Source organism: Pomacea canaliculata, linkage group LG1 (assembly GCF_003073045.1).
Source record: "Pomacea canaliculata isolate SZHN2017 linkage group LG1, ASM307304v1, whole genome shotgun sequence".
Taxonomy (NCBI): domain Eukaryota; kingdom Metazoa; phylum Mollusca; class Gastropoda; order Architaenioglossa; family Ampullariidae; genus Pomacea; species Pomacea canaliculata.
The window spans coordinates 9216309-9230656 of record NC_037590.1 but is presented as its reverse complement, the minus strand read 5'-3'; the positions used below and the strand labels follow the sequence as shown (position 1 = coordinate 9230656).

The window sequence follows — 14348 nt, the reverse complement described above, 5'->3', positions numbered from 1 at the left end:
CACGTACGATTTAAAAATGGAGATAAAACTGCTCAAACGGCAAACACGGCAACATCGTTTGACAGATTAGCAAGCATTTGTTTCTGCTTCATTTACCTCTGAGTACCTTAAGGGTGTCATACCATGGACGTATGGGGATATAAGTTCGTGGTCATACTGAGTATATCTGAGAAATAATGTAACCTTGATCTCATTCCCTCGAACCTAGCTTCTCCCAACAGTTTCTGATATCGTTAATACTTCTCATTTCTCTGACTCGGTGCCTCTTTGCTTCAAACATGGAGCAGTGAAAACCTTGATCAATAAGGCCAATCTGTGATGTAAATGCATAAAATTTAGTGTCTAAACTTCTCTTCTTCTCAAAGGTACTTGAACATGATGATGACAAAGCCTCTTATGGATTACGAGGATGCCCAAGACCTGCTGGAGCCTGTTGCAAGTCATGCAGCACAGCTTTGTCTTGTAAATGACCTTAGAGACACATCTGACCGGACTGAGGTGTCGGTCCTTTCATTGTTAGTCTCATACATGACTTTTGATACCCAATTTGATACCCATCGTGAAATTTTACATAAAAATGTCCTTCGCTATTGGTGTTTAGGACATGGGGTTTCAACAGTTTGAAACTTATGTCATCCACCATATGCAGAAATTTGTGTGTGTGTGTGCGCGCGCGCGCATATGTATGCACAGAGCCAGCACGGGCCCGGCAGTACCACGCTCCATAGAACAAAAAATCCCCAGAGTGAGGAATGTTACGTCAACCTTTCGTAAAAAGAAAAGGGAAAAGAAGAAAGAAAAATATCCACTGACCCAGACCAGGTCCCCTTAACAGCCTCAGCCCCCCTGTCAGGCCTGTGTATTTAATAAGACATTGTGGAAGTTAGGGTGAAAGCAAGGTTTTTAATATCTTGTAAGCTAATATCTTGTAAGCTTTTGGGGGAGGGGGTTGTGGGTGGGGATCAATCGACAGCTGCACCATTTTTCGCTATGTCGTCGAGAGACTTGATGTGTGACGTGCGCTGAGTGCATGCCAGCGCACAATGGAGACCTCAACACCACGAGCGATGTCGTACACCTGTTTTACCCATTCAGAGCAAACCAAACCCCTCTGTAGTCTGCTGATGTCAGATCAGCTTCGAGATCCCCTAAACTTCCTTTTTTCTCGAAGAACATTAAGCGAGAGACAAAATAATGGACATCATCATCATCATCATCATCATCATCATCATCAACAACAACAATCTTGTTTCTTGATCTTCTGTCGTAGTTGTTCTCGGTGTTGTCATTTTTGTTGTTACTGCGTTAATTTCTCTTTCACCAAATGCTATGTCAACAGACCATTTGTGACAGTTAATAACGTAATTCGTTTTAAATATCTGCTTAACTTCTTTTGTTAACATCATTATTTAACACCTGCCACAAGTTTACGTGTCCAGTATAAGCCGTAATCTCTCAAGATTTTTCAGTTATCTTCCTGACCAAAGATAGCTTCCTCTTCCTTTTATATATCTAACAGTTCATGAAGATGACTGTGGCTTCAGTACGTTTAACATAAGCAGTTGACTCTGCATGGGAAACTTGAGGTGAAGACTGTCAACGTTCTGATATAACGGGAAGGCGTACGTAATAGGTGACGTACCTGTCGGCCAGTATTAAATTACATTGTGACGACATCTTGGCAGCATAATAAGAATGGAATACTAGCCAGTGTCGAGGAATAAATAGAACACACACAGAGAGAACAGGAAGGTAAACAATTCACACTTTAAGCCACTTCAGTTCGTCAGCATTGTGTCACTGTTGAGAGTTCGTTCATTGTACTGTAGCGGGTTTTCCGTCAAGCGAGCAGGCATTGCTGTCCGTGCTTGACTAGGGAAGTGGGAGGGAGGAGACATCCGAAGATGTGTGTCTAGGGGAGCCTGTGTCACATTCCACTATCCATACATGTTCGCACAGATCGAGTGGTGATATATTGCATCATATCACGGACGTGTGTAGGTGGACTGCTGTTTGTCTGCCAAGACCAAAGCTTAGCCTCTTATGAAGTTCTCTGCTGTTGGTCTCAGCGAGCCCAAACAAAGAATGTGACTAAACCGGAAGCTTTGTAGTATCATGCCTCGTTTTAGTAGTTAACTGGGGAAAAAATCTTCTGCCAGCAGTCCAGTAATACAAGTTCGTGATCATATGGAAATACGCGTTCTTGTCTCTGTCATGTGCCTTCAAACCTGATTGTCAGTCTTGTATTAGACATGCACGTATATATATATGAAAGAAAGTGATGTCCCTTCGCCTAACTGGTTACATGGTGATTGCTCTCCCTCACTTTTCATTTTTCCCATTAATCTGCGTGAAGTTTTGTGTGTCTAATGCTCATCAGTACATCTATTATGTTATTTACGTTCCTGTGTGGATTTTTGTGTCTGCGCCACTTTCGTCTTTTCCTGCGACATTTTATTTCTACTGTCACATCTGCTATCTTGCCATTTCTTTAGATTTTAGCTCTACACATGGCAGTGTCGACTTCAAACTGATTACCTTCCTGCAGCTGCTTCACAAAGATGTGATGTCGAGCTGTCAAGTGTGACATGACTAACATCGGGTATCTCCTGGAAGCTCAACTTACAATGACCGTTAGTGTGTTGCTCTCACAAGAGTTGTGTTGATGGACCGATATTTCTGTCTGCGAAAGTTGGGCCACTGCACCGAAGGTTGCGAGCTGAGCTTCCATACAAATGTCATAATAACGTTCAGATATTTTTGGATGCAGAGCTCTATTGACTTCTCAAAGATTCCGTGTAATGGCAAGGCTACATACAAAGCATCTGTTCAGTGTTCCTCACCTTCCATTGTCTTTCTTCGTCATTACTGGTCAGCACAGAAAGTGAGACCTCGGCCGTAATGCTGCGCGCGTTACTCGTGCACAAATTATATATAATTATGTAAACAAATGAAGCAAGTTCTGGCGATGTGTGTTTCAGTTTAGAGCAATATGCCAATCTTAATTGGGTGTCCGATGTTATCCCGAATTTGCAGAAGTTTTATGTCTTCATCAGAGGCCTTGTTTGTTTCCTGTATTCTGCTCTGTTGAGAAATTTTGTTGTGATGTAAAAAAAACGATAGGCCACATTACACATGACATCAAAACAGCTTTATTTTTCATTTCCAAATGAAAATTGTATAACCCATCATTCTAACAGCAGCAGCAGCCTTGTTCATGTTTGATAAAACAAAGAGGCTATTAACATATATAGTTGCGGCCCTATGCTTCACTGGGAGCGTAAAGGAATAAAATGATGATTAACATATATGGCCTTGTTTGTAAAGTCTGACCTTCACACTGTTAACTCATTGTACACTGGCAATTCATTGTGCAAACCAAAAGGTACTCATATTTGTACATTTGCCAAAGTGTGCCAACTGAGGATTTCATTGAGGTAGGTGCCATGATGAGCATTTGATTACTGTTTAATAAATGATACATTGCATTTTCTAATAGATTGCTTGCCTTGTCCTGCATAACATAAAACATCAAAAAACACATGTAAATAAAAAAAACTAACAGTGAGAAAGAAATTACTATGCCAAATGTCAGTTAAAAAACACACACTCATACAAGTGTTTATTTTCGCAGTTGACAAAGTGCCTGGCAATGAAAGTGAACGTTAACACATTTTAACACTTTCTTCAACAACAACCAAACTCATCAAAATTCCCAGCAAGCCTGGCTCCTGTGGATCAGATGAAGTCTCCCTTTTTTACTCATTGTTCAGTCAGGTTCCCCCCTCTCTTTCCCTACTCCCTCTTGTTCACAGCTTCAGGTCCTGCAATCCCAGAAGGAAGGGGCTGCTTTCAAAACTGTTTTTAATGTTCAGAGGAGTCAGCACACGCGACACTATTTTCACACATTCTGAGAAAGTGTGCCACATGCAGAATTCACCTCTTCAGCATTGTGATCTTCTTTAGACTGACACGATAAATGCCATGTCCAAGCCCATGTCAGTGCTCAACAGAATCCTTCTCTCTGTGCATTGCAGATTTGTAGTGCACCACGCAGTTACTGTAATTTTTTCACCTAAACCCACATGAGAGAAATTTGTTATGAAGATGGATCAGGAGAAAGTATACATTAGAAAGTACTAGCCAATGACAGCAAAACATGGAAAGCACCCCTAGTTCTGAAAGCACGCACAAGAAGAAAAGTTATAAGACTGATATGGTATTTCATTTCATACATAATTCATTTTATCATAAGAAAGCTGTCAGACTGCATTTTACTTATTTGGTTGTTTGGTGCTAAAACTTAACATTATTAACTTGAATAATATGTAATAATATCAAACTGAACTCATATCCAAGGTATACTAATGTATATCATCTATGTCACTGGCCATTTGAACCGCCAAACATAAGATATGTCTATGCAGGCCGTAAAACTGTTCATAACCCAATAAAAAGTTATACCTTGCTTAAAAATGTTTCACATGCCTCTGCAACAAACTGCTCACTGTTGTAAAACCCATGTACTTTGCTGGTGGCAAAAGCCTGAGACAGTAAATGCACATGATAAATACTGCTTCTGTCAGTTAAATTACTCATATTTTGTCTCCTCCTCATCATCATTGTGAACGACACTTGTGCATCATCACAAAATGTCACAAAGGAATTTAGTGAAGTCAAAAGCAATATCTGAAATTCTATGCAATTCTATCAAATTGATTCCTATTGCTGTTTTCTGCTGCTGCTGCTATTGTTACTTGTCAGCAAAATCCTGCACTACATTAAGTCTAGATTTATAAAATATCCTGAATGGTTTTTTTAATACTTCCATGACATACAAGATAGAAATGTGATGCAAGACTGCATCATTTAAAGTCAATGGAAATAATGCATGTTTTCACATCAGATGATGATAATCTGCTCTCTCCAACCCACCACGACCACAACAGAAGAATTCAATATCCCCTTTGCCTTATTTCTAAACAAAGCAGAGAGTGTTGAACTTTTTCTTTGATTTTTTTTTAAAATTCAGGGTCCACTACATTAAACGTTATAAACTGCAGAAGTAGATGTGTATTAAAATGGCTATAAGATCACTTGAGGATGGACCTTTGTAACAAATCTGTATTTAGTCTGGCCCATGGTTGCTAGTTACTAATGATGAATAAATCTCCCATGCATCTAGAAAGATGCACAATAATTTTAATACAACTAGTAGCACTTTTTTTACAGTTCAGTGCACTTTTTTATGATGATAAAAGATGATTATTAAATTTGAAATAAAAAAAACTTTCAAACTCACCCTTTCTAAAGCCTGGTGTAAGACTTCAGGACCCACGTTATAGCTGGACTCTATAATCCTGTTTAAAAAAAATATATATTTCTGTAATCTGTAACCTGACTGTGATTCTGTCCTGACCATGAGCATGCCTAAAGTGTGTCTGTATTTATTTCATATATGAGTATTTCTGTTGTAGAAGTGAGCATATCTGTTATATGTAAATATGGGTGCATGGTTGTTGGTGATACTTCTGTGTATTATTTTTGTAAAGTTCTTTGAGCAAATAGTTGGAAAAGCACTATATAAATTTCATTATTATTATCTGCCCAAAAATAACTGCCATGGTAATGTATAAATTTTTAACTTCATCTGGCAAGAGAAAATGACAATTTCAATGGGAAGTTGGAGAAATGTTTCCATCCCCCACTAACCTAATTGTAATTGTTGTTAGTGAACATTCCCTCTAACACAATGTTAAAAGTAGTTATCTTTCTTGTCAAATTACCTCCCATGTGTGAGAGAGAGAGCTATGCATAGTAGAGGTAATTAAATTATTTTCTTTATTCACCCCAGTGCAATTTGTTTAATGTTTTCAAATTTATTTCACAATCAGAATGAGGCTAGATAAATATTTGTAATGTTTATTACACTTGATAACCTTATATATAAACAATGGAACTGCAGAAAAGATTACCTACTCCTATTTGAAATTAAAAAAAATAAAATAGCAAGTGAAAACTGCTATTATCAAGATCACGGACGTGGATTGCTGTCTGTCTGCTGAGACCAACGCTTAGCCTCTTGTGAAGTTTTACGCTGTTAGTCATGGCAAGCCTTAACAATGATTGTGACTAAACCGGATTCTCTGTACAAACCTGCCACATTTTAGTAATTAACTGGAAAAAATTGTCTGCCAGCAGTCCAGTAATACAAGTTTGTGCTCAAGATTATCTTGCTAGTCAAAAATGTGGTTTGGGAAGTCAGAATTAGTCTTGAGCTGTTTACTTACCTTTTCACATCACTGGAAGAACTCCCCAGAGCAACCTTCAGCTGGCCTATTACTGCTTCACACAAAACGTTATCAGGTTTCCCATTTTTATGGATATCTAGTGAGGCAAACAACTTTTCTGCAATGTTTACAAACTCTGCACAAAAAAGGGATGCATTTAGTAGACAAGATGGAAATACAATTCTAGGTTATATAATTCTTTTTGATCATGTAGATCAAGACTGAATTTCTCTGGGTTTGTAGACATGGCATCTATAAAAATTAGAATACATGTTCAGTTTCCCAAACTGACAATACATTTATCAACATCTCCAAGACAAGTTCATATTAATCAACTTTCTGTTTGAACATTCAGCCTAGATTAAATATATACCTCTAAATATGCAGCATGTGAATACAGAGGACTTGAAGACATTGAATGTCACAGCTTCGTGGTCATAGCATTCCAACTTTTTCATCAGTCTCATTGCCACAGAAGATGGTAGAGTCCTATACGTGATAAACAAAAATGACTACCTCAGAGTCCTATTTCATAATACCAGAATATTTTAAGGACACCATGATTATTATTAATAGCAGTAGTATTAAAAAGCACTTATAATGTTCATTTCTTAACTAAGTGGCAAACACAATGTGCTTCCTAAAGGAGTGCAACAAAAAAATGCATAAAATGGGAAAATTGGGATGTGGTAGTGATATGGAAATGAATGACGATAAATACTTTGTCCATTCAGTCTTGTGTTACTTTTTTCACAATTCAAGATTTTGGACTACCACTTATATATACTTATATTTTATGTTTTCCATCACATGACAAATTAACAGGCAAATATATATGCATTCAGCAGACTGTTTAAGCCAAATGAAGAAAAGTATTCATGTAAATTACAATTTGTAGTCTCCATATCAAAATCAAATAAACACCCATGATAAATGCATACATCTTTATAAATTTATCAGACATTATAAATTAATTTTCTATAATAATACTCATAATAATCATATGGTGCATTTTCTTGCTGAGCAGCAAGCTTAATGTGCTGTAAGAGGAAAAAAATCCCTTACACCAATTTTTTGTTTATATTTTGTATTTTTTAAAACTTATAAGAAACAGCTATTTCATGTTCATACCTGCACAATTCCCAAAGAAGTTCTGTGTAAAGTGTACCATTTATGCCTCGTAGATTCTTGTTTACTGTCACAAAAATGTAAAACAATATTTTATTAAAATGTATGCACACCAATGATACAGGCAAAAGAGACATTTTGCTTGGTACTTGAAACACAAGAACTAACAGAAATATACCAGAAAGCCCGACTCACTTTTCTGCTTCATAAGCAAATCATAAGCCTCTCGGACATTGAGCTCAAAGACAGGCTGACTGTGATGTGTCATGCACAGTAACTTAACGGCCCTCTGCACTTGAGACTGGGAACTCTGGTGCTCCGCAAGCTGAGACTGAAAGCTATATGTTTAAAGCATGTTATGGATGTTATAAATAATGCATTGTCCTACACAATAATGAAAATAATGACATATTTTAAAGCCATACAGAAATGGAAGAAAAAATATAGAAATATCAAGAAAGTCGAACAAACTTTCTCAGGATTATGGCATATAAAAAACATGTCTGAGAATGTCTTGCATGCATGTAAATTACGTATAGCACAGAGATGCACGAATAAAGATATCTTTAAAATGTTGCTTTGTATTCATACAATATATTATGGCACTCACAAGTCAGCAAGAAATACCACTGGATCTTCTGGTCGATTTGCAATTATTTTTCCAAGCAATTCCCGAAGAAGGACATTTATATGTGTGCGTTCTGAAACAAATTCACATGTTTTTCACTTCTACAGTTACATATGAATGCTATAGATACGAATTTATTTTATCTCAGAGTAATTAAAGATGCAACACACTCTGTACTGTACAATAATTTCAAATGTCGATTGAAAGTAACATACAAGGCAACGCTGCGCAATCCTTATGTAAATATATCTGAAACTTTTGTCATGGCTTTCAATTTTATTTCTTTTTACATTATCCTAAATGCGGATTCTCCCAATACTAAATCCGTCATGTATACATGTATACAGATTAGATGCACATCTAAAGTCCCTATATTTTAATTAATATATAGCATTATTATCACTACTACTACATAGAATTCCACTTTTAAAAGTAGTTAACCTCGGATTTTTTAACCAGATTATTTCACTAACCCAGAAACTGCCTGTCCGTTTCTAGAGATTTGTCGTCGTTAGTCGCAGGTTTGCGTCTCTCGGCCATTTTGTTGATGTTGACTACAACTCCGACCATGGATGTGTATAGATGGACTGCTGTCTGTCTGCCAAGACCAACGAAGTGATCCGCTGTTAGTCTCGGCGAGCCTAAACAATGAATGTGAGTAAACCGGAAGCTTTGTTGGTTCATGTCTCGTTTTAGTAGTAAACTGGAAAAAAAAATCGTCTGCCAGCAGTCCAGTAATACAAGTTCCTACTCCGATTTAAAGTGACCGCTGGATCTGCCACTGTACTTGTACTAGTATGAAAGAGTAAAAGAGAAAGTAAATTAAATAATAATTTTGTTGTATTGCTGCTACCGCTAAAGTGTGTAAAATACACTGAATTAAAAATAGTATATGTTTATAATCGTCTAATGACTATAGCCGAAGAGACGATTATAAAAACAAAACAAAATGCCGAGCATTAAACATTACTAAAAATACTACGAACTACTGTAATAATTCAATGAGGCGATTTTGATACAACCAAAACTTTCAGATATTTCTACTTAAATGGATATGTATTTCTTAAAGTTCTCTTTCGTCACTAATTAAGCTGTTGTGTCGTGCCATGAGCGACGCGAGTGTAATCGAGAGCCGAGTGTTGACAAGCCGACTTGGGTCAGAAGAGAACGCAGGAATGCAATGTTTCGAGACAATTCCTTAGCATCCAGCAATGACACAGAGGTTGATGACGGCTGCAAATCAACAAGCAGTTCAGAAGGGGAATATAATGTAATTGGGTCTTGCGCATTTTATTTCTGCATTTTAAGATATTTTTCATTTGTTGATTTGCGACGTGAGTGATCGCGCTGGCTCGCCGAGCCATGCAGTCACTCGATCTTGTGTTGTATTCCGATCTTTTTTGCTTCGCCTCTTCTGCATTTAGAGAAATTATTACGTTCTCCAAACAATAATTACAAAGATATTGGCTTTATAAACAAAATTCAGGTGCTCGTTTCGCTACGCAATTTTTGTTATCGTCTTAAATTCTGCCCTTGAACACAAAACAGTACGATCATAAACATCATTTGGGCTTAACTTTAAAAATAAAAACCCAAACTGTCACTATTTATAGATATAAAACCCTAATATATCGGGGTTCTTTTAGTACAGACATTGCGACACGCATTGGTACCTCGGATACATGCTGGATTACTTGTGCAGGTGTCAGAATTTGATATTCCCAACTTCGGTGCCATCGCAGGCTGGGATCCACAACCTCCGGCAAGTCTACAGTACATGTGCCTCGTGCCCTTAAACCTCGGTCACATGAAGTATGGCACCTCAGAAAATAAGCAGACAGAACACACTGGAAAGCTGAAGGTGTCCATCACGCACAGACAGCAAAGACTGAGAGATTTCAAGAAAGGCAAGATGATTGGCAGGAACATGCTAGGTAACTATATTGCCTACTGGTGGATGTTACCCCCCGACACTTAAGCTGCAGACATGATTAGAATCGATTCAGTGTGTCAGCTATATCTGCAGATGGATGCTCCATCCTTTAAAGTGAAATATTTAGGCATAATACGATCGATTCACTATAGACAATTCAAATATTTTGAAGGAATTGTTAAGATTGTGCCAGAAACTGTATTTTACTGATGTCTGTGGAGTTGATGATGTCACAACAATCTGCTTAGTGGCCAGAAGAATGGTATACATCTAAGTGGCATGTAAGTGTGGGGGCTCTTTTTCTTAAGACATCCTGTATCAGAGTCCACATGTCAAGGCAAATCCCAAACCACTATTTGGGTGCCACCCATGCAATGATGGTAGAAAAATCATTTCAACTTAAGCAAATTGTTTACTACCTTTTCAGTTTACCCCATCTAAAATGCACTCTGTTTAAAAAAAAGTGACATTTCCATAATTGCTTTTTATCAGGTTATATTTTTTATGCAATAAGACATTTTGGATTTTTCCAGATGAAAAGAAACTCCACAAAGCTGCAAGCAGTAATGAATATGATACAGGTATTTTCCCCTTTAAAATCAGCTGTGTGTTTGAAATGCATTAAACTTGTCTGTATATAGGCATGATTGTATTCACATTTGCAGACCATATACCATTACAAATTGATATACCACTATTAAGTCGCTGCATACCACATCTCAGACATAAAACAGTTATCACTGTCTTTTGAGACCAGATTGTGATCAAATGATCCACCAGATCAGATCGTGATCCACCTCAGGACAGGGTACCACCCATACCTCATATTGTCCACAATGTGCTCTAATTGGATCACAGTTGCACAAAAGCTGGGACCACATTTTGCGGGACTGTAGGCAGGCCTTTGCCAGTGCTCTTCCAAGCTACATGGAGCTGGTTGGCAGCTTCATCTCAAGAGCTGGTCTTTAAATGCTACAAGGCAAACAAGAAGATATAATTATGTGTAAATGGATGAAAAAAATGTAAATACCTACCAAAGTGACCTTTGACAATAAATATTAATCTTTACCTTTTTTTAAAAAAAACTTCCTACCAGTGGTAGAACTTCTAGAGGAGGGTGTGGACCCTTCTTGTTATGACGGCAAGAAGAGGACAGCATTGCATTTTGCTGCGTCACAAGGCTATGAGCTGATTGGTAAGGTGTGTTTATTATTGTTAGGTTAAGTCTTGTTTATTCTTGTTATAATGATACCCCTCGCCCTGGGAATAAAAGATAAGGTAAATCTTCCGAACCCTGTGGATAGTGAGCTTATCTTTAGAGCAGGTTGTTCAAGACTTGCTCAAGCCAGTCCACGGAATACTCCTTTCAACCCAGCACTGAAATGAGCAGCTGATCATTTAGGAAGGTTAAAGGCAACAGAAGTAGAACTGAGCCCACCCCATCAACTTCCTTGCACCTTGAGACAAGATATGGTGAACTATTTACTGTTCATTACCTCTACAACCACTAGATTGTAGGGGATTTATCTTAATCCTTTTTTCAATTGTGTAATAATAGATCCTACTATGCCAAACAAACAAAAATTGTTGGAGTACATCTATTATATTCCCACTGGTGGCAAATCTTTAGCCAAGATAAGTAAAATCTTTTAGTTTTACATAACATTCCCAACTGTGTTGATTTATAGTTTTTAAAATGGTTTCATTGATTCCATCCTTTCAATTTAAAATAAACACTGGGAAAGCCAAGCTTCAGATATCCTACAGTAATATTCCAAAGATAATAAATATTTACTGGAATGTGCTTTAATGAGTTAATTACTTTTGCTTTGTCCCAGTAAAGGTCTTACTGGACAAAGGAGCAAACCCAAACATGAAGGATATTCTGGGAAATACTCCTATGCATCTAGGTATTTATTTGTCATCTTTTGCAGGTGCTGGAAATAAAAGGATAAAGTTTTTTCTCAGAAGATAAATTATATCTAAGCATTTGCAATTTTATTCATCAGTTATGCAGTTTTAAGGATTATAGTTTGTAGAAAAAGGTTTTAACTTAAAGATATTACATGTGAAAAGATTTCAGCACAGCTAATATCTGCGATTCAAAATTTCTCTCTTTTTTTATTTTCAGCTGCGATCACAGGTCATGTGCCAGTGGTGACCCTACTTCTGAAAGCAGGTACTTGCTTTGATGAATTATTGTGCAGATAAACAGTCTTCTGAGTCACTCTAAAGCTGTATTTACAAGTAGAGTAAAATAGCTTCTTGGTTACACGATGTAAATTTAGCTTAAAGTTAAGTGTCATCACTGATTTCAGGTCAGTTTAAGTGCCTTCACTTTGGGGGTAGGGGCTTTGGGCATCAGTGACATTTAGAACAAAACATGTGAATAGGAAAGTTTTAGATTATTTCAGTATCCCACTCTTTGTTTTGCTACATCACTGCAGTGAATAAAATCAGTGAGCATGATATAATAAAAACAATTGGGTAAACTCCTTGCAGGCACAGATATAAAGTCTGTGGACAGGTATGGGCGTACACCTTTGCATCTGGCTAAATCACGCTTGAAGGGTCTGTCTGACAACAGGACTTACAGTTCTTCACAGTTAAAAGAGGAAGTGAAGCAGGTAAAGTTTTTTTTTTTTCAGAATATAATCTATGCAACTTTGGAGGTTTTAAGTGTGCCACAATCATTTCCCTTTATATTAGAAACTGGAGCCTTAGATGTTGTTAGTGCTTCTGAAAGTAGTTTATGTGAGATGCAGACCTGTTAACTTTCAGGAAATGTCAGTCATAAAATACCTCCCTTATTCATACCATGCTTAGCATGTTAATGCCATAACTGCTTTTTCAGGTGTGTGAAATGATGCGGACATATCTTCACCTCTCAGGAAATGAGGATGACACCGAACAAGTGGAACAGCTGTGTCGACAGTTAGAAGCCACTACAACCCGAGAAGAAGTTGATGTGGTCAACTCTCTTTTGGCAGACTTCACCAGCCTAACATTACAAAAAGATGAGGAGGCAGGCACAAGTCAGAGCTCGCTTGTTGCCACATAGCCACTTTGAAGAATTTGCTTCCAAAGCATTTTAGAAAAATTTTTCTTTGGATGGTGCCACTCAGGTTGGATCAGAAATGCCATTGGTTTGTGTATTATTCGTTTGTTTGAGGTTTGATGTCAGCATCAGACACCTGCAGGTCTTAGTGCACACAAAAAAAAAAAAACCAAAAATGCTAGTTATAGCTTTGTGACTAACAGTTGTTAAAGTGTAATAGCTTGTTGCACCCAAAAAGTGTGAAATCTACTAAAAAAGGGTAAATATTTTTTAGCTTTAATACAAATGGCCAAATGGCTGGTATTTTATTGTCTCCGTTGGAAAACAATTCAAGGAACAGCAAAAGCATACATTTCTACTGAAGAGAAGGATAAATGGTTCGAACGAAAAGAAAAATAATCATGTCGAAAAATCAGCATTGATGCTTTGCTATCCAAGTGCAATTTTTTGGTTGTTAAAAGCATTGCCATTTTAATTAGCTTTTATTATGCCCTATTTCTGATATAAAGAGCGTGATTGGGTTATCTCTGACAGGAATTTAAGTTTATGTAATTCAAACTTGATACAAATGTATTTGAAACTTTCGTCTTAACATGCAAGGGCATTACTCCACTTACCTCTGTTTAACACTAGAAATTTTGCTAAATATGGTGGACTGTGCTGAATCATGAATGCTGCAAAAGAAAACAGCATAAATGATAGTGTAAGAATGTATGTCATCATGTGTGTGGACATCTTCATGTTCTGCGTTGTGCTTGCAATATTTGATTTACTGTTTATATGTGTATAGAATTAATCTTTTGTTAATGTTCATTTTACTCAATACATCATGCTAATGTCCTCTCTCTTGGCTGTGCATTCTTCAAGAAGAATAAGCAAGCTGAATAGATTGAGTAGGGTTTACCAAATTTGAGCGAACTATTTTGCATGGTCATTGCCTTGGCATTATGGCTGTTCCTTGAAAAAAAAACTGCGGTACATATGCTCATCTCTACTGCCTGCATCATGCCAGCTTTATCCAAGAAGAATTTTAACTGCAATCTTTAAAACAATTCTTGTGGCATGAACCCTGAATGTACTATCACATTTTAATTTGTACACTTTGTGTTGAAGGTATGTACTGTCTTTTAAAATAATATTTGAAGGCATTTGAGATAAAATAATTAAATCTGACGAGTGTGTGTGTGTGTGCACAGCTACAGCATTATCCCATTTACCTGTATTAAGTGATCTTGATCCTTTTCATAAATTACTGAAAGGGATGTCATCTTGGTTGTTGAGCATCATGATTTGAAGAGTAGGTTCTATTAA

At 37.2% G+C, this 14348-nt stretch overlaps 2 protein-coding genes across 2 annotated transcripts; one reads left to right on the top strand and one right to left on the bottom strand.

Annotated features, from left to right (window-relative positions):
• Positions 1-3129: 3129 nt before the first annotated feature.
• LOC112556332 (tubulin polyglutamylase complex subunit 1-like) lies at positions 3130-9798 on the bottom strand. The gene is made up of 10 exons (XM_025225221.1): positions 9720-9798; positions 8520-8687; positions 8029-8119; positions 7614-7756; positions 7422-7485; positions 6664-6779; positions 6291-6426; positions 5303-5360; positions 4465-4545; positions 3130-4075 (listed from the first exon to the last, which is right to left on the bottom strand). Exons 1-10 carry the CDS (start codon positions 9781-9783, stop codon positions 4058-4060), a joined length of 939 nt encoding a protein of 312 aa, XP_025081006.1. The 5' UTR covers positions 9784-9798; the 3' UTR covers positions 3130-4057.
• LOC112556336 (ankyrin repeat domain-containing protein 54-like) lies at positions 8763-14232 on the top strand. The gene is made up of 9 exons (XM_025225234.1): positions 8763-8863; positions 9138-9316; positions 9749-9980; positions 10513-10560; positions 11076-11174; positions 11818-11889; positions 12111-12158; positions 12482-12606; positions 12834-14232. The coding sequence occupies exons 2-9, from the start codon at positions 9227-9229 to the stop codon at positions 13038-13040; spliced, it is 921 nt and encodes a 306-aa protein (XP_025081019.1). The 5' UTR covers positions 8763-8863; positions 9138-9226; the 3' UTR covers positions 13041-14232.
• Positions 14233-14348: the final 116 nt, after the last annotated feature.

What these genes read in the sequence shown, in the direction of transcription:
- LOC112556332 (XM_025225221.1), bottom strand. Translation starts at nt 9,783, where the DNA reads ATGGCACCGAAGTTGGGAATATCAAATTCTGACACCTGCACAAGTAAT. An exon ending in GTGGTATTTCTTGCTGACTT is followed by an intron (nt 7,757 to 8,028) that starts GTGAGTGCCATA and finishes TTAAACATATAG; the next exon opens with CTTTCAGTCTCAGCTTGCGG. An exon ending in TTTGCTTATGAAGCAGAAAA is followed by an intron (nt 7,486 to 7,613) that starts GTGAGTCGGGCT and finishes TTTTTGTGACAG; the next exon opens with TAAACAAGAATCTACGAGGC.
- LOC112556336 (XM_025225234.1), top strand. Translation starts at nt 9,227, where the DNA reads ATGTTTCGAGACAATTCCTTAGCATCCAGCAATGACACAGAGGTTGAT. An exon ending in GATTGGCAGGAACATGCTAG is followed by an intron (nt 9,981 to 10,512) that starts GTAACTATATTG and finishes GGATTTTTCCAG; the next exon opens with ATGAAAAGAAACTCCACAAA. An exon ending in GACCCTACTTCTGAAAGCAG is followed by an intron (nt 12,159 to 12,481) that starts GTACTTGCTTTG and finishes AACTCCTTGCAG; the next exon opens with GCACAGATATAAAGTCTGTG.